The sequence below is a fragment of the Rana temporaria genome, chromosome 2, assembly GCF_905171775.1.
Source record: "Rana temporaria chromosome 2, aRanTem1.1, whole genome shotgun sequence".
NCBI classification, from domain to species: domain Eukaryota; kingdom Metazoa; phylum Chordata; class Amphibia; order Anura; family Ranidae; genus Rana; species Rana temporaria.
This window is the reverse complement of record NC_053490.1, coordinates 508,273,801-508,292,525: the sequence shown is the minus strand read 5'-3', so window position 1 is coordinate 508,292,525 and position 18,725 is coordinate 508,273,801. Positions and strand designations below refer to the sequence as shown.

The 18,725-nt window shown below is 46.2% G+C and overlaps 1 protein-coding gene across 2 annotated transcripts in view; it reads right to left on the bottom strand.

Moving 5' to 3' along the window:
* DOP1B (DOP1 leucine zipper like protein B) overlaps nucleotides 1-18,725 on the bottom strand; it is a 208,375-nt gene that overhangs the window by 118,723 nt on the left and 70,927 nt on the right. For both annotated transcript variants that reach the window (XR_005747151.1, XM_040338949.1), the window contains exons 7-11: nucleotides 17,552-17,675; nucleotides 10,351-10,460; nucleotides 8,198-8,312; nucleotides 5,602-5,722; nucleotides 2,367-2,486 (exon numbers count right to left, since the gene is read on the bottom strand). Coding sequence is in view for 1 of the 2 variants with exons in the window: in XM_040338949.1 (XP_040194883.1) it covers nucleotides 2,367-2,486; nucleotides 5,602-5,722; nucleotides 8,198-8,312; nucleotides 10,351-10,460; nucleotides 17,552-17,675 (590 nt within the window). In the remaining variant the exon portion in view is untranslated. The remainder of the gene's footprint in view (nucleotides 1-2,366; nucleotides 2,487-5,601; nucleotides 5,723-8,197; nucleotides 8,313-10,350; nucleotides 10,461-17,551; nucleotides 17,676-18,725) is intronic.

The window sequence follows — 18,725 nt, the reverse complement described above, 5'->3', positions numbered from 1 at the left end:
AATGCCCTCCACCCTGTACTAACACCCTACAGATATCCATGCCATCCCCTGCACCCCGTACTAACACCCTACAGATTTCCATGCAATGACCTGCACCCTGTACTAACACCCTACAGATTTCCATGCAATGACCTGCACCCTGTACTAACACCCTACAGATTTCTATGTAATGACCTGCACCCTGTACCAACACCCTACATATTTCTATGTAATGCCCTGCACCCTGTACTAACACCCTACAGATTTCCATGTAATGACCTGCACCCTGTACTAACACCCTACAGATTTCCATGTAATGACCTGCACCCTGTACTAACACCCTACAGATTTCTATGTAATGCCCTGCACCCTGTACTAACACCCTACAGATTTCCATGCAATGCCCTGCACCCTGTACTAACACCCTACAGATTTCCATGTAATGCCCTGCACCTTATACACTACAGATTTCTAAGTAATGACCTTCACCCTGTACTAACACCTACAGATTTCTATGTAATGCCCTGCACCCTGTACCTTATACACTACAGATTTCTATGTAATGACCTGCACCCTGTACTAATACCCTACACATTTCCATATAATGACCTGCACCCTGTACTAATACCCTACAGATTTCTATGTAATGCCCTGCACCCTGTACTAACACCCTACAGATTTCTATGTAATGACCTGCACCCTGTACTAACACCCTACCGATTTCTATGTAATGACCTGCACCCTGTACTAACACCTACAGAGTTCTATGTAATGACCTGCACCCTGTACTAACACCCTACAGATTTCCATGTAATGACCTGCACCCTGTACTAACACCCTACAGATTTCTATGTAATGCCCTGCACCCTGTACTAACACCATACAGATTTCTATGTAATGACCTGCACCCTGTACCTTATACACTACAGATTTCTAAGTAATGACCTGCACCCTGTACATTTTACCCTACAGATTTCTATGTAATGCCCTGCACACTTTACCCTACAGATTTCCATGTAATGCCCTGCACCCTGTACTAACACCCTACAGATTTCTATGTAATGCCCTGCACCCTGTACTAACACCCTACAGATTTCCATGTAATGACCTGCACCCTGTACTAACACCCTACAGATTTCTATGTAATGCCCTGCACCCTGTACTAACACCCTACATATTTCTATGTAATGCCCTGCACCCTGTACTAACACCCTAAAGATTTCTATGTAATGCCCTGCACCCTGTACTAACACCCTAAAGATTTCTATGTAATGCCCTGCACCCTGTACTAACACCCTACATATTTCTATGTAATGCCCTGCACCCTGTACTAACACCCTAAAGATTTCTATGTAATGCCCTGCACCCTGTACTAACACCCTACATATTTCTATGTAATGCCCTGCACCCTGTACTAACACCCTACAGATTTCTATGTAATGCCCTGCACCCTGTACTAACACCCTACAGATTTCTATGTAGTGACCTGCACCCTGTACTAACACCCTACAGATTTCCATGCAATGACCTGCACCCTGTACATGTTACCCTACAGATTTCTATGTAATGACCTGCACCCTGTCCTAATACCCTACAGATTTCCATAGAATGCCATATACCCTGTACTAACACCCTACATATTTATATGTAATGACCTGCACCCTGTACTAATACCCTACATATTTCCATATAATGCCCTGTACTAATACCCTACAGATTTCTATGTAATGACCTGCACCCTGTACCTTATACCCTACACATTTCCATGTAATGCCCTGCACCCTGTACTAATACCCTACAGATTTCCATATAATGCCCTGTACTAACACCGTACAGATTTATATGCAATGACCTCCACACTGTACTAAAACCCTACAGATTTCCAAGTAATGACCTGCACCCTGTACTAATACCCTACAAATTTCCATGTAATGACCTGCACTTTTTAGTAACACATTACAGATTTCCATGTAATGATCTGCACCCTGTAGCAATACCTTACAGATTTCTATGTAATGACCGGCACCCTGTACTACCACCCTACAGATATCCAAGTAATGCCCTGCACCCTGTACTAATACCCCACAGATTTCCATATAATGCCCTGTACTAACACCCTACAGATTTCTACGTAATGACCTGCACCCTGTACCTTATACCCTACACATTTCCATGCAATGCCCTGCACCCTGTACTAATACCCTACACATTTCTATGTAATGACCTGCACCCTTTAGTAACACATTACAGATTTCCATGTAATGTCCTGCACCCTGTAGCAATTACAGATTTCAATATAATGACCTGCACCCTGTACTGATACCCTACAGATTTCTATGTAATGACCTGCACCTATACCCCGTTGATTTTTTCTATATTGACTGTACCTGAAGCTCTGCTCGAAGCACACAGTCATGTAATCCCATAGGAAGTCTGTGCTGAGAGATGTGATGAGGAGATTGACTGTCTTCACGATTTCTGAAGCATTCTTGTTTTCCTTAATTGCACTGAAAGACAAAGTGATCACAATAAGATATTTTCCTTTTAATTAGTGAAGTCATGGCAACAGGCAAATGGTAGGAAATGACAAAAAAACAAAATTTCCTTCAAATTATTTTTTTTCCTTTAAACTATACTTACCCACCCTCCTAAGTCTTCCTTACTGCTCAATACTAATCCCACAACTCTTGAGCATCTCTAGTCTTAGGGAATAGCCCTTTAGAACTTTAGGCACAGATTCACAAAAGAGATACGACGGCGTATCTCTGTTTCTATCTACGCGACTGATTCATAGAATCAGTTACGCATAGTTAGCCCTAAGATCCGACAGGTGTAATTGAATTACACTGTCGGATCTTAGGATGCAATACCTCGGCCGCCGCTGGGGGAAGTTTGCGTCGTAAACCAGCGTCGGGTATGCAAATTAGTAGTTACGGTGATCCACAACGGTTTTTCGCGTTCGCTACGTCGCTGCTAGTCTAGTTTCCCATCGCAAAGTTAGTCGTCGTTTTAGCTGCCCTAACTTTACACAGCCCACGCATGTGCTGTATAAAGTATGGCCGTCGTTCCTGCGTTGAAATGTAAACATTTTTTGTTCTTGCGTAAGACATCTGGGAATACGAAAGTACGCTACGCACGTCACCGTTCGAAAAAATTACGTCACTTCGCCCAAAGCACGGCGGGAATTTCAAAACGGAGCATGCGCAGTAGGTCCAGTGCGGGAGCGCGCCTAATTTAAATGGCACACGCCCCTTTGAATTACGCGGGCTTACGCCGGCGTAAGTTTATATGCAAGTGCTTTGTGAATCAGGCACTTGCGATGAAAACTTGCGGCGGTGTAACGTATCTACGATACGTTACGCCGCAGCGATTCTACGTGAATCTGGGCCTTAGAGCTCAGAAGGAGTGGTGCACACAAAAGGTACAGTATGTGGACAACCCTCCAAATCATTCAGCTCATGTGTTTGCAGTGAAGGGTACTGTTAATACTACAAGCATACAAAGACATTTTAGACAATTGGGCACTTCCAATCTTGGCAACAGTTTAGGAGAAGGCCATTTTTTTTGCTCCATTAAGACGTAGTTTGATTAATTTGGTGTAGAGGAACTTGAGTGGCCTGCGCAGAGCCCTGACCTCAAACCTACCGAGCATCTTTGGGATGAATAGGAACGTTGTTTGTGAGCCAAGTCCTTTTGTCCAACATCAGTGCCTGAGCTCACAAATGCTTTTTAGGCTGGATAGGCACAAATTCCCACCTGTATACTCCAAATTTTCAGAAGACTGGTGCCTAGTATAGCAGCAAAAAGGAGCCAGCACCTTATTGTTTACCCCTGGTGTGGGACTGTCCAACATCCTCATACAGATGATAGTCAGGTGTCCATAAAGATTGGACCATACATTGTAAAAGTATAGGTGAAACTCGAAAAAAATTGAATATTGTGCAAAAGTTCATTTATTTCACTAATGCAACTTAAAATGTGAAAGTAATATATGAGATAGACCAATTACATGCAAAGCAAGATAGTTCAAGCCGTGATTTGTCATAATTGTGATGATTAAGGCTTACAGATCATGAAAACTCCAAATCCACAATCTCAGAAAATTAGAATATTGTGAAAAGGTGCAATACTCTAGACTCAAATTGTCCCACTCTAATCAGCTAATTAAGCCATAACACCTGCAAAGGATTCCTGAGCCTTTGAATGGTCTCTCAGTCTGGTTCAGTAGGAATCACAATCATGGGAAAGACTGCTGACCTGACAGTTGTGCAGAAAACCATCATTGACACCCTCCATAAGGAGGGAAAACCTCAAAAGGTAATTGCAAAAGAAGTTGGATGTTCCCAAAGTGCTGTATCAAAGCACATTAATAGAAAGTTATGTGGAAGGGAAAAGTGTGGAAGAAAAAGGTGCACAAGCGGCAGGGATGACCGCAGCCGGGAGAGGATGGTCAGGAAAAGAAAGGCCATTCAAAAGTGTTGGGGACTTTCACAAGGAGTGGACGGAGGCTGGAGTCAGAGCATCAAGAGCCACCACACACAGACGGATCCTGGACATGGGCTTCAAATGTCATATTTGTCTTGTCACCCCACTCCTGAACAACAAACAACGTCAGAAGCGCCTTACCTGGGCTAAAGAAAAACACACCTGGTCTGTTCTCAGGGGTCCAAAGTCTTATTTTCTGATGAGAGCAAATTTTGCATCTTATTTGGAAACCAAGGAGCCGGAGTATGGAGGAAGAATGGAGAGGCACACACTGCAAGATGCTTGAAGTCCAGTGTGAAGTCTCCACAGTCTGTTGATTTGGGGAGCCATGTCATCTGCTGGTGTTGGTCCGCTGTGCTTCATTAGGTCCGGGGTCACTGCAGCCGTCTACCAGGAGATTTTGGGGCACTTCATGCTTCCTTCCGCAGACAAGCTCTATGGGGATACTGACTTCATTTACCAGCGGGACTTGGCACCTCCCCCACACTGCCAAAAGCACCAAAACCTGGTTCAATGACCGTGGGATAACTGTGCTTGATTGGCCAGCAAACTCGCCTGACCTGAACCCCATAGAGAATCTATAGGGCATTGCCAAGAGAAAGATGAGACACATGAGACACAACAATGCAGAAGATCTGAAGGGCGCTATTGAAGCATCCTGGTCTTCCATAACACCTCAGCAGTGCCACAGGCTGATGGCTTCCATGCCACGCCGCATTGAGGCAGTAATTGCTGCAAAAGGGGCCCAAAACAAGTACTGAGTACATATCCATGCTTCTACTTTTCAGAGGTCCGTCATTGTTCTATGTACAATCCATGTTTTATTGATTGCATGTAATATTCTAATTTTCTGAGATTGTGGATTTGGGGTTTTCATGAGCTGTAAGCCATAATCATCTCAATTATGACAAATCACGGCTTGAACTATCTTGCTTTGCATGTAATGAATCTCTCTCATATATTAGTTTCACCTTTTAAGTCTCATAAGTGAAATAAATGAACTTTTGCACAATATTCAAATTTTTCGAGTTTCACCTGTAAATACACAAAGAGTTCAGCAAGACTGCTCTGAATGGAAGATAAAGCAAAAATAACAAGTCGTCTGATCTTGGCACTTCCGTGCAATTCTATTAATACCTTATGAGCTGGCTGCCAGTCTGCCCATAGCTCAGCTTTAAATCTGTCCCCAGAGCATCCCGGCAGTACGCATAAAAGGCTCTGATCACTTCCAGGAACAAATCTCCCACCACAGGGGGACCTGATTAAAAATGGAAAATGGTACATCATCAGAAATGCAGCATATGACAAATCATTAAAACAAATGATAAAAGAGTCAAGAACCTCCCAAATTCCCACAAGTATTTCAGTTTTTGGTGGATGCTTGATATCCAAGCTACATACCGTAATTGCCGGCGTATAAGGCGACTGGGCGTATAAGACAACCCCCTAATTTTCCAGCTAAAAGGTTGGTTTTGGGATATACTCGCCGTATAAGATGACCCCCTTCCGACTAGTCTGTCTAGAAGCTGAGGGGTAGCCGCACTGTGCCCATTGCATGCCTCACCTCACTGTGCCCATTGCGTGCCTCACCTCACTGTGCCCACTGCGGGCCTCACCTCACTGTGCCCACTGCGGGCCTCACCTCACTGTGCCCACTGCGGGCCTCACCTCACTGTGCCCACTGCGGGCCTCACCTCACTGTGCCCACTGCGGGCCTCACCTCACTGTGCCCACTGCGGGCCTCACCTCACTGTGCCCACTGCGGGCCTCACCTCACTGTGCCCACTGCGGGCCTCACCTCACTGTGCCCACTGCGGGCCTCACCTCCCTGTGCCCACTGCGGGCCTCACCTCCCTGTGCCCACTGCGGGCCTCACCTCCCTGTGCCCACTGCGGGCCTCACCTCCCTGTGCCCACTGCGGGCCTCACCTCCCTGTGCCCACTGCGGGCCTCGCCTCACTGTGCCCACTGCGGGCCTCACCTCACTGGGCCCATTGCATGCCTCACCTCACTGTGCCGATCTCCACACCTTATCCCTGTATGCAGTGTCAGACTGCAGGCGTCCATTGTTCAAAAGCCGCGCCTCCTCCTCGTGCAGTTCTGTGATAGGCGGAACACTCCGTTTCCCAGCAGAGCCTGTGTTCAGTGTTAAACCTATCACGGACGCTTATTGCGTTTTTTTTTACCAAAAATATGTAGAAGAATACGTATCGGCCTAAACTGAGGAAATTTTTTTTTTTTATATATATATATTTTTGGGGGATATTTATTACAGCAAAAAGTAAAAAATATTGCATTTTTTTCAAAATTGTTGCTCTATTTTTGTTTATAGCGCAAAAAATAAAAACCGCAGAGGTGATCAAATACCACCAAAAGAAAGCTCTATTTGTGGGGAAAAAAAACGCCAATTTTGTTTGGGAGCCACATCGCACGACCGTGCAATTGTCAGTTAAAGCGACGCAGTGCCGTTTTGCAAAAACTGGCCAGGTCCTTTACCTGCATTTTGGTCCGGGTCTTAAGTGGTTAAGCTTGACCATTTTTTCTTTGCTTTCAACACATCAATTTCAGGGACAACATGTTCACTTGCTGCCTAATATATCCCACCCACTTTCAGGTGCCATTATCATAAGGGTAACAAAGCTAATAAAGGGTCTGGAGGATATTAGTTATGAGGAAAGGTTGCGAGCACTGAACTTATTCTCTCTGGAGAAGAGACGCTTGAGAGGGGATATGATTTCAATCTACAAATAACTGTACTGGTGACCCCACAATAGGGATACAAATTTTTTGTGGAAGGGAGTTTAACAAGACACGTGGCCACTCATTGAAATTAGAAGAAAAGAGGCTTAACCTTAAACTACGTAGAGGGTTCTTTACTGTAACAGCGGTAAGGATGTGGAATTCCCTTCCACAGGCGGTGGTCTCAGCAGGGGGCATCAATGGTTTAATGAAACTATTAGATAATCACCTGAATGACCACAACATACAGGGATATACAATGTAATACTGACATATAATCACACACATAGGTTGGACTTGATGATCTTTTTTCAACCTCACCTACATAGGTGTGCATAGCCTATTGCATTAGGGTGTGCACTCCAAAGCTCAAACACATGGTACCAATCACTTACTGTCCTTATTTCTTCTGAGAAATCCTCACTTTCTGTTCTTCTGTCTGTAACTCCACACCGTAATGCAAGGCTTTCTCCCTGGTGTGGAGAAAGCCTCTTTAAGGGGGGAGGGGGCGAGTAGGAGTGTCAGGACGCCCACTAACACACAGCTCCTTTCTCCATCTGCAAAGTAGAGAGCGTCCTGACCCTCCTGCTCGCCCCCTCAAGAGGCTTTCTCCACACCAGGGAGAAAGCCTTGCATTACTGTGTGGAGTTACAGACAGAAGAACAGGAAGTAAGGATTTCTCAGAAGAAATAAGAACATTTAAAAGCAAAATGGAAGGATGAGGTATGTGAAGGAGGACTGCACTAAGGTAAAAGAAGCTATTTGGGGAATTTTTTTTTACCTTTACAACCCCTATAAGGTGTAAAAACATCTGATGTTTTCCGACCTCCTGCACAGTGGAGGTAAGTATGACATATTTTATTTGATTTTTTTTTTTAAAACATTTGAACCTTTACAATCCCTTTGATATTAAGTAAAAGAACATAATTGGGAGACACAAATTAGCAGAAATTAATGAGCAACTGATGAAGCTGTGGAAGTGAAACTCGTGTTACCTATCTCAGGCTTGTCCAGAAGGCTAAGGAGGATTCGGAAAGGCTTGAGATAAACGTGCAGACCTTGTTCAGAATCTGAGTAGAGGATATTCTGGTGCAATATCTGCATTAGGGCCTAGAGGAAAAAACATGTGGAATTGTTATCACCTTTTATTTATATCTGCATATGTCAGCATTTTTAGCATTGTTTTACAACAGAAATTTCTTCTCAAAGTGGAACATGCATAGGTGTTGATTTACTACAAAACCTGGTGCAGCTCTATATAGAAACCAATCAGCTTCCAAGTGGTTTGTCAAAGCTTACCTGAAGAAGCTGAAGTTAGACGCTCATTGGCTACCATGCACAGCTGCACCAGATTTTGCACTCTCCAGTTTTAGTAAAACAATCCTATATCAAAACTGCCTAAGCAGGTAAGGATGAGCTCCGGGGTGTTCGCAAAGCCCACGTGCAGGTCTCGCCAGGAAGTCGGCACTGGGCTGCGCCAATCACAGGCAGCTAAACATTGTCCCAGTGCGCGGCTACAGAGATCAGAAATGTCTCAATGCCTGTGATTAGCGCAGCGCCGTGCCGACTTCCTGGGGGGCTCTGCACGTGGGCTTTGTGAACACGCCAGAGCTCATCCTTAGTAAGGGGTGTTTGTAGACAAGTACAAACTGTGCAGCCTTGACTGAAGTTGAATAATGCCCTTTGCTAAAGGTGTAGAACGTTAACACAACCCTCCTGAAGCCTGAAAGAAAAACTCCCAGAGATGGCATCCTGTCTTGTTCAGCCTGGATTTCTGCAAGTGATCATCAACACCCGATTTCCCGGTGTGGAGACATGCGCATATCAGGGCTGTCTTAATGAGAGGGCACACCTGGGCACTGCCCAGGGGCCCCAGCTGCATGGGGGGGGGCCCTGCACTTTGCCCAAAGCAGCTGGTCCTTGAGCCCACCCTGCCTTGAAATTGGGGGCCCCATGATAGCACTGAGTGATAGATACATAGGGGGAGGCAGTCTGCCTCCTACCTACTTGATGTCTGTTTACCTGCGCTGTCATCATTGTAGGGGCCCCAGAGCATTACTTTGCCCAGGGGCCCATGATGCTATTAAGACGGCCCTGGCGCATATAGATCCTTTTAGGATCTTTGGATCTGAGACTGACCCTTTCTGTGTGCCCTGGTGAGCGTTGTCTCTGGGACAGGAATGGGGAATCAACATTATTACAGCTGTTACCTGGAAAGGAGGCCTCTGGTGAGGGACGCTTAGGCCTCATTCACACTTAGCGGACTCCATCGCTACGGAGTCCGCCTGCTCCCATCGGCTCAGCGGGAGATCAGTCCGCAGATCTCTGCTGAGCCGATGGATGACAAGCTTCTCTCTGCTCACTGAGCGGGGAGGGGCTTGTCGGGCACTGCTGTGTACATGTTATTTTACATGTGCACAGTTGCTTGTTTTCATTATCTAGCACTTTATATGATATTGGATTTACATCTACAGTGGAACCTTGGATTACGAGCATAATCCGTTCCAGGAGAATGCTCGTTATCCAAAGTTCTTGCATATCAAAGCGAGTTTCCCCATTGAAGTCAATGGAAATGAAAATAATTTGTTTTCGCAATGGCATGCAAGACTGCATGTAGCCAGAGGTGGGGGGCGCTGGAGAGCCTTGTAAACACTCGGAAAGGCCAGAGGACACCTCGACTGAGAATTTCTGAGCATTTCTGAACAGCTGCGATCGGTGCTGTTTGGCTCTGGCGCCCCCCCCCCCCCCCCACCTCAGGCCAAATTTTGTATTGCACACCGCTTTGGCTTGAATCCTGCTCATTTTGCGAGACAACACTCTTTTTAAAAATACAGTGTTCGTATTGCGAAACGCTCGTTAACCGCATTACTCGCAATCCGAGGTTCCACTGTAAATGTGTTTTTGTACGGTGTTGGTTTTACATGGAATATTGTATAGCAGCCACAGTTAGCTTTTGCACATCTGCACCTTATTTGTATCATTTGACCATTTAATCAATTTTTTTTATAGCGCTGCACTTTATATTACTTATTTTGTTCCTGTGCCCAATATCTGGGTTATAGTGCTTAGCTGCTGTTTTTGTTGTTGTTTTTTTTACCAAGCGCGAATATTACTTTTATTTATTTACATTGTAGTAGGTCATCCTTACCTGGACCAAAAAGTCTTTTGAGTATTTGGAGAAAAAGCTGGAGATGTATTCTTCTTCTCCCACAGAGGCCTTTAGTTCTGGAGCTACTAATCCGCCTTTAATATCCGACCCTATAATGGTGAACAGCGCATATAAATATCCAATAACATCTGTAGCAAGTCCACATTTTGGCCTACATTTCATACAGCAATTATGTAATCCACTTCAGCCAATCATATGCCAATATACCACGCCACATAGAGTATATTGCCATACCCCAGATATCAGGGGTGGGTCGAGGAGTAGGCAGTGCAGGCGGCTGCCTTGGGCCCTTCAGCATGTGGATCATTGAGGGTGTCAAAAAGGGTCTATCTTATTGAAGTAAAAGCTCTTCTTGAAGTGATCACTTTGGCTTTTTTTTGCCTTGGGTGCTATAGAGACATTGGGCCTGATCCACAAAAACCCGGCGTAACTTAATTTTTCCCGTTTAAGTTACACCGCCGCAAAATCTCTACCTAAGTGCCCGACCCACAAAGCACTTACCTAGAAATTTTGAGCGGTGTAACTTAAATCCGTCCGGCGCAAGGCGTTCCTAATCTAATGGGGAGAGTCCCATTTAAATTAGGCGCGCTCCCGCGCCGGACGTACTGCGCATGCTCCCGACGTTATTTTCCCGACGTGCTTTGCGCGGTTTTACGTTGCGCCGGGTTTAGAGAATCGCGACGGGAGTAAAAAAAAAAAAAAAAAGAGTTGTGGCGGAAAAAAAAAACAAAATGACAGCAACGCGGGATAGAAGGGTCTACTTTTACAAGGTGTAAACAGTTTACACCTTGTAAAAGCAGCCCTAATTTTGCGACGGCAAACTAATACTTACAGAGAAAAAACGAAGCGTAAAAGCTTTGTGGATCTCCGAAAGTGCTAATTTGCATACCCGACGCTGGATTTCGACGAGAAATGCCCCCAGCGCCGGCAGCGGTACTGCATCCTAAGATCCGACAGTGTAAGTCCCTTACACATGTCGGATCTTCTGCCTATCTATGAGAAACTGATTCTGTGGATCAGTTCCATAGATAGAAACAGGGATACGACGGCGTATCAGTAGATACGCCGGCGTATCCCTTTTGTGGATCAGGCCCATTGTTCTGGCACTGCCAGATAGGCTCCACTAAATTTATTACAATATTATTGAGGGAAACTACAATAGTATTGGACCATGTTTATACATTTTTAAACTCACGCTTAAAGGAGTTCTCTGACCTAAAAGTTTTAACCCCCGCTGTGCCCGGGCTGTAAAAAAATAGAAAATAAACTGTCACTTACCTGCCTACGATCCCCCGTTGTTCCGATATCGCCGTCCCGTTCTCCGGTCCCGGGCCCCTTCCGCTTCCTGTGTGTCGGTGACTCATAGTGCGCTCAGCCTATCAGCGGCCGCAGCAATGTCCCGTCGCGGCCACTGATAGGCTGAGCGCACTATGAGTCACCGACACACAGGAAGCGGAAGGGGCCCGGGACCGGAGAACGGGACGGCGATATCGGAACAACGGGGGATCGTAGGCAGGTAAGTGACAGTTTATTTTCTATTTTTTTACAGCCCGGGCACAGCGGGGGTTAAAACTTTTAGGTCAGAGAACTCCTTTAAAGCGGGGGTTCACCCTATATAAAAAAAAAAAACTATTTTTTTTTTCTCTAGCATTAAATTCGGCATAGTAACGCGAGCTACAGTATGCCTATCTGTATTTTTTTATCCCCGTACTCACTGTGCTATTGTACATTGAAGATTCCGGGGAATGGGCGTTCCTATGGAGAGAGAAGGTGATTGACGGCCGGCCCTGGCACGTCACGCTTCTCCGGAAATAGCCGAAATAGGCTTGGCTCTTCACGGCGCCTGCGCATAGCCTGTGCGCAGGCGCCGTGAAGAGCCAAGACCTACTCCGGCTGTCTTCGGGGAGCGTGACGTGCCAGAGCCGGCCATCAATCATCCTCCCTCTCCATAGGAACGCCCATTCCCCGCGGCAGATGGAATCTTCAATGTACAATAGCACTGTGAGTACGGGGATATAAAAATACAGACAGGCATACTGTAGCTCGCGCTACTATGCCAAATTTAATGCTATACTGTTGTTAAGGAGGGTGAACCACCGCTTTAACATCTTCTTTTACTGTTTATATAAAGTATTTAATTCACAAACAAATATTGTTTACATTGTCCACTCAAAAAGCACTATGGGTCTTCTAAGCACAGCAGAAGGTGTTTGCCTTCAGACTATCTCTCTTTGTTTCAAAATCTGTACTGTAACCTTCTAAACGGAGCAGGTGTTCCGTCAGATTAGGGGACCCGCCAAAACTTGTAACAGAAATGACTGCCATCTTGGTACACCCCCACACTCAGCCGCAGTAAGCCTGCAGTCTGAAGTCACCAAGCAGACATCTTTTTACACCCACAGAAATCTTGCATTCCACACTTATTTTTACCACTAAACTGAGCTTTTATAGTGAAATACAGTTTTAGAAGTCTGCGACACTGTTTTGATGTTGAATTTTAAAAGCAGCAGTCGTCTGTCAAATTAGTGTAGCGCCCCCTTTACTTTCAGTAAGGGCACTACGCTAAAGTTAGTGGGAGAATGAGAGAGATAATTTGCTCTCATTCTTAATTATGTTAAATTTGGCTGTCGCCAAATCTGGATTGTTCTGTGGGTCAGTCTGCGTTCCAGGGATACAGTTACATCTCTGGGCGGCAGGTGGCGCCAGAGAGGTCCAGGCGGAGCCGCTTCTTCCTAGCAGCCAATTAGAGGAATTTTTCCCTCGCGGGGCATGCTGGGGAGGAGTATTTCTGTGGCGGAGGCCGTTGTTCTTGGTTCTTTGCGGGTTCCTGGTTCCTTTAGGGTGTGCGCACAACGCAGAGTTCCTGACTCTGGGCCCTCCTGGCCTGGAGCAACTGATGCTACAAACAAGGAGAGAGGCGCCTCTGGGTGCAATACTTTAAAACAGTTTAATTTTTAAAAAGGCCAAAGGTTAAAAACCACTCACATTTTAGTGGTCAAATACAGGCATGTAGATGCGATTCTCCAGAAGGAGAAGTAGATGTCATCTGGTGCGTCTGGTGGATTTCTTCCTCGGGTCCCTGGTATGGCGCTGTGAAGTGAGGGGGGATCAGTCCTTCTGCCGCCGATGGTAGCCGGTGGTTTGCGGTGGACGGGGCGATCCTCAGCAGGCACTGCATGCGCGGGTATACCGATGGGCGATGGAAGATGACGTCACCAGGCAAGCAACTGATGCTACCAAAGGGCCCCAGTGACTTACTGGGTCCCCCCTCTATTGAGGAGATCCCAGGCTGTATGCCGTTCGGTGGGGGATCGGCTTGAGGAAAACCCGGAGGCAGGTTATCCAAAAGGGCTTGAACGAACCATCGGGGATCTGGTGACCGGAACATTGACCGGTACACTCGCACTGTCAACGGGTGACCCTAATGCTAATTACTGGGAGGATTTGCTCAAACATTTAGCTCATCCAAGTACTAGGCCTGTGGCAGAGGTCTCACTAGAGCCAGGTCTGTGGCAGAGACCTGCTCCTCCCAACAACCTTAAGGTGGCGCTCCGGCTGCCAGGCCTGTGGCAGGGGTCTGTCCGGGGGCACTCCACCCACTCTGGCTGGAGTGGCGACGAACTGTACTACTACAGAAAGCAGGATTGCTTTCCTTCTATCCAAGCCTGATACCGCAAAGTTCCTTTACATCAGCAACCTTTCCTGTCTACCTGAAGTTGATGTTGGTCGTGTTGGGCCAAGAAATAAAGCATTCAGAAAACCTTATCTGCTGATTGGACATTCAATTTCTGCTCTACTCACTACCTTCACCCCTAGACATCACACAGAGGTAACTTAATATGCCGATCCCAAATCAACCAGCGGCTCCTGAGGGGGTAGCGCTACACTAGCAAACGTGTGAGATCAGCAGACTTGCTAATGCTTTTAAAATTAATCATCAAAACAGTTTCACAGATTTCTAAATACTGTATTTCACGATATAAGCTCAGTTTAGTGGTACAAATAACTGTGAAATGCAAGATTTCTGCGGGTGTAAAAAGATATCTGCTTGACGACACCAGACTGCAGGATTAGTGTGGCCGACTACGGGGTGTACCAAGATGGTCGTGACGGAACATCATTTTGATTACAAGTTTTAACAGCTAATCTGACGGAACACCTGCTCTGTTTAGGTTACAGTACAGAACGTTACTTCGTTACGAAATATGACGGAACACAGGCAAGGAGGTGAAGGAGGCAGTGCTATTGTGTAAGTTATAGCTACCGCGTTTCCCCGAAAATAAGACCTAGCTTTATTTTCCAGGAGGGCTGCAATATAAGCCCTACCCCGAAAATAAGCCCTAGTTTAAAATGCTTGTAAAATCCTATAATCCACTCTATTACAGTAGTATATAATGTACAATGTGTGTGTTTCTGCAATATAATTGCGGGGAAGAGACCTCCGGTCGGTCACAGAAGTGCAGAGCGGCACTATAACAAATGTGTTTGGCATCACTATATTACAGATACACACACATTGTACATTAAATAATACTGTAATAGAGTGGATTATAGAATTTTACAAGCATTTTAACTCGGTTCACACTGGGGATTCCTGTCAGGCAGGGAGAGAGAGAGGGGGAGAGAAGACAGCACATTACATGGTAAGACCTACCCCGAAAATAAGCCCTACTGTGCCTTTTGTTGCCAAAATTAATATAAAACCCGGGCTTATTTTCGGGGAAACACAGTATTAAGCTCTATAAACAACAAGTGGATTTTTTTATGTGAAAATAAACCTGTGAAGTGGAGCCCAGGGCTCCACCTTCTGGTTGGGAGTATAAGTATGAAGCATTAAAGGGGAGTTCCAGGCATTTTTCATGTTTATTAAAGTCAGCAGCTACAAAAAAGTGTAGCTGCTGGCTTTTAATAAACATACACTTACCTGCTCCACGTTCCAGCGACACGCCGGCCGGGGCTCCGCTCCTCGCCCCCCCTCTCTGGCCGGCGTCCTCATTGTTACTGTGGGTACCCGGCCGTGACATCTTTCGGCTTCACGGCCGGGCACTCACTGCGCATTGCGATTAAACAGGTGATCGCCTGGGACCTGTCACGTGTCCCAGGCGATCGCCTACAGCAGTGGTTCTCAACCTTCCTAGTGCCGTGACCCCTTGATAAAATTTCCCAAGTTGTGGGGACCCCTAACAGTAAAATTATTTTCGTAGTGTGGGTTGTCAGCACCCGGGGGAAGACAAGTATTTTGCACCCCTAACCCACAGACATTTAGCGCTTCCCGAGTCCCTTCCACTTGTACAGTATTAAAACCCCTTATGGTACATTTTCGGATGTACTATTCTCTTTGTTCTCCTTTCTTTCCCTTTTATCTCTCTCTATCCAAATTTCTTGTTTTTTTTCCCCCATCCCGCTCTCTAGCCGTCTTTCTTGTTCTATCTCTCCCTTTTTCTTTGTTCCACCCCTCTTTTCCTCTTCCTTCCATGTATTCTTTATTTGTATTCCTTCTCTTACTCCTTGGTGGGATGAGTGGATTAGGTGCTCTTGAACAAGGTCACCTGCTGATCTGAGAACTTTTGTGAGGACTTTTAATGGCAACTATAATCACAGGTAGTGTTACACACTGTGCCTCCAACTTTGTGGCATCTCGTAGTAGTGGCACCTATGCCGGAATCAGGAGATGGGGTCTCCTCCAGCCCCTCCCACTTAACATTGCTCACCAGTCAGCTGACCTCTAGCCTCTTCCCCCCCATGCCGTGAACTGAATGGGCGGCTGCGAAGAGCCTGAGTGGGAGGCCATGGGCTCCAGGGACAGCCCAGCTGGGCGGCCACAAAAAGGCAGGGAGAGTGGTGCGGGCTTCAAGAACAGCTCAGGATTCGGGGACCCCTGGCAAATCATAATTTGACCCCCGTGGGGGTCCCGATCTCCAGGTTGAGAACCACTGGCCTACAGGTAGGGGCTGCCAGAAGGCGATATGACGTATCGCCTCAGTGGCCCCTCGGCGGAAGGAGGAAGTGGGACAGGATGTCCCACTCCTCCATAAGCTCCCACTCCCCCCCCAAAAAAATTACATGCCAAATGTGGCATGTAAGGCCTCATTCACACAGGCGGACTCGGTCGCTACGGAGTCCGCCTGCTCCCGTCAGCTCAGCGGGAGATCAGTCCGCAGATCTCCGCTGAGCCGACGGATGACAAGCTCCTCTCTGCTCACTGAGCGGGGAGGGGCTTGTCGGGCACCGCTGTCCTCCTATAGAGCGATCTGATGAAAACGGACAGCATGTCTGTTTACATCAGATCTTACCCGATCCGATCCGCATGGACGGATGGGGACGTGGCCCCCATACGTCTGTTTTAGTGGATCGGATGTCAGCGGACATGTCTCCGCTGAAAGCCGACGCTCCATAGCGATGCATGGAGCGGCAGTTCATGTCCGTGACAGACGGACCCGAACGGCCCGTAGTGTGAATGAGGCCTTAGGGGGCGAGGAGTGGATTAAGCGGAAGTTCCACTTTTGGATTTTTTTTTTTATAATTTTATAAAAAACACACAAACTATACAATAAAACAAGAAACGTCTTTAAAATGATCTCTACATTGATCAGTCAAAGCAGAGCCTTAGTCAAAAACGTAAATCAATGTTTTTTAAAAACAATGGAACCTTGGATTACGAGCATAATCCGTTCCAGGAAAATGCTTGTAATCCAAAGCACTCGCATTTCAAAGCGAGTTTCCCCATAGATGTTAATGGAAACAAAGATAATTTGTTCCGCATTGACTTCTATGGCATGCAATACCGCATGTGGCCAGAGGTGGGAGGGGCTCCGGAGAGCCTGGGAAAGGCTCGGGGACAGCTCGGCTGAATTTATCCATCACTATAATACATACTTTTTAGTGTACAGTAAGTACATTAGCTCTTAGGTATAAATAATGCTTTGTCAACAGCTATTAATATTACTTTCCTGGAAGATGGACTGCAGAAAGCTGGCCTATACATAATACATATAAATAATGCGCAAACCAAAAAATAAGAAACTAATAAGTAGCTGACAACACAAATGGTTTTCCCACACGAAAGATATATAAAGATATATAAAAATATATAAAAATGATATTAAATTTTTACTGTTCATAATACAATTTACACATAAGGCCCTAGTTTGCTTGAATCTCGAATGACAGGTCCTCTTACCCAGCAGCCATGCAAACAGCCTCCTATTTAGAGACATGTCTCTTCTTAGGACAGTCTGGATCGCAGCAGAGAGGATGTGGATGAGATCGGACCGCTGGAGTGACATTGGGCAGACATCAGAATCCTACAGAAACAGAGAAATAAATAAGATACAAGTCATTTGGTGTATCGCTGACCAACCTCAAATTTTACTTTACTTTAGGAAAAAAGAGCTGACATGTTTCACATCCTGTGATGCTTACGAGTAAGCATCACAGGATGTGAAACATGTCAGCTCTTTTTTCCTAATCCACTTCTTGTTTGACTGCATGAATTTTGGCAGTTTTTTTCATTTGAATTTTTGTTGTTTTTTCATGTTTTGAATACGTTTTTTGAGGAGTGCGGCGATCCAGGATTTTTCTTTCATCTCATGGTAATTGAGCACAGCCAGCACCCTCTTGGTTTGTTGGGACGGAAGCAATGGGGATTGATTGTTTTTAGAGCGGTATACTTTTCTTCGCCCCATAGTGTTTACTTGACAGGGCCCTGCTCTACCCCCCAACCCCCAGATAATATCAAATGATCATTTTTGAAGAATACACCAAAATCATCATTATATGACATATTTACCGACCCCTTTCCCTGTTCTCCATCCTGAACACATTCCCTTCTGTGCCTGTAGCAGCTGCTGGTGAGAGAGGAGAGGAGGGAAGCCGGAAAAGCTACAGGGAAAAGGGGCACACACAGGGGCCTGGAAAACAGGGGAATGGAGACACAGATGCTAGAACTAATCCCCCTGCAGCACAGCTGGAGGGAGGGAGTGAAGGAGAAGCCAGCAGCACTGCAGGGGGAGACAGAAGAGGATCGGTGTCTGCATTAAGGCGGTACAGCTGGCCCTCCTGCTCAGCAGGTGCATGGGCCTTCCTTTTCTACTGATGGGGCCTGGGCCCAGTACAGGAGCAGGGCTGTCTTAATGAGAGGGCACTGCCCAGGGGCCCCAGCTGCATGGGGGGCCCCTGCACTTTCCCCAAAGCTACTGGTCCTTGAGCCCACACTGCCCCGAAATTGGGGGCCCCATGATGGCTCTGAGGGTGATAGATACACAGGGGAGGCAGTCTGCCTCCTACCTACTTGATGTCCGTTTACCTGCACTGTCATCATTGTAGGGGCCCCAGAGCATTACTTTGCCCAGGGG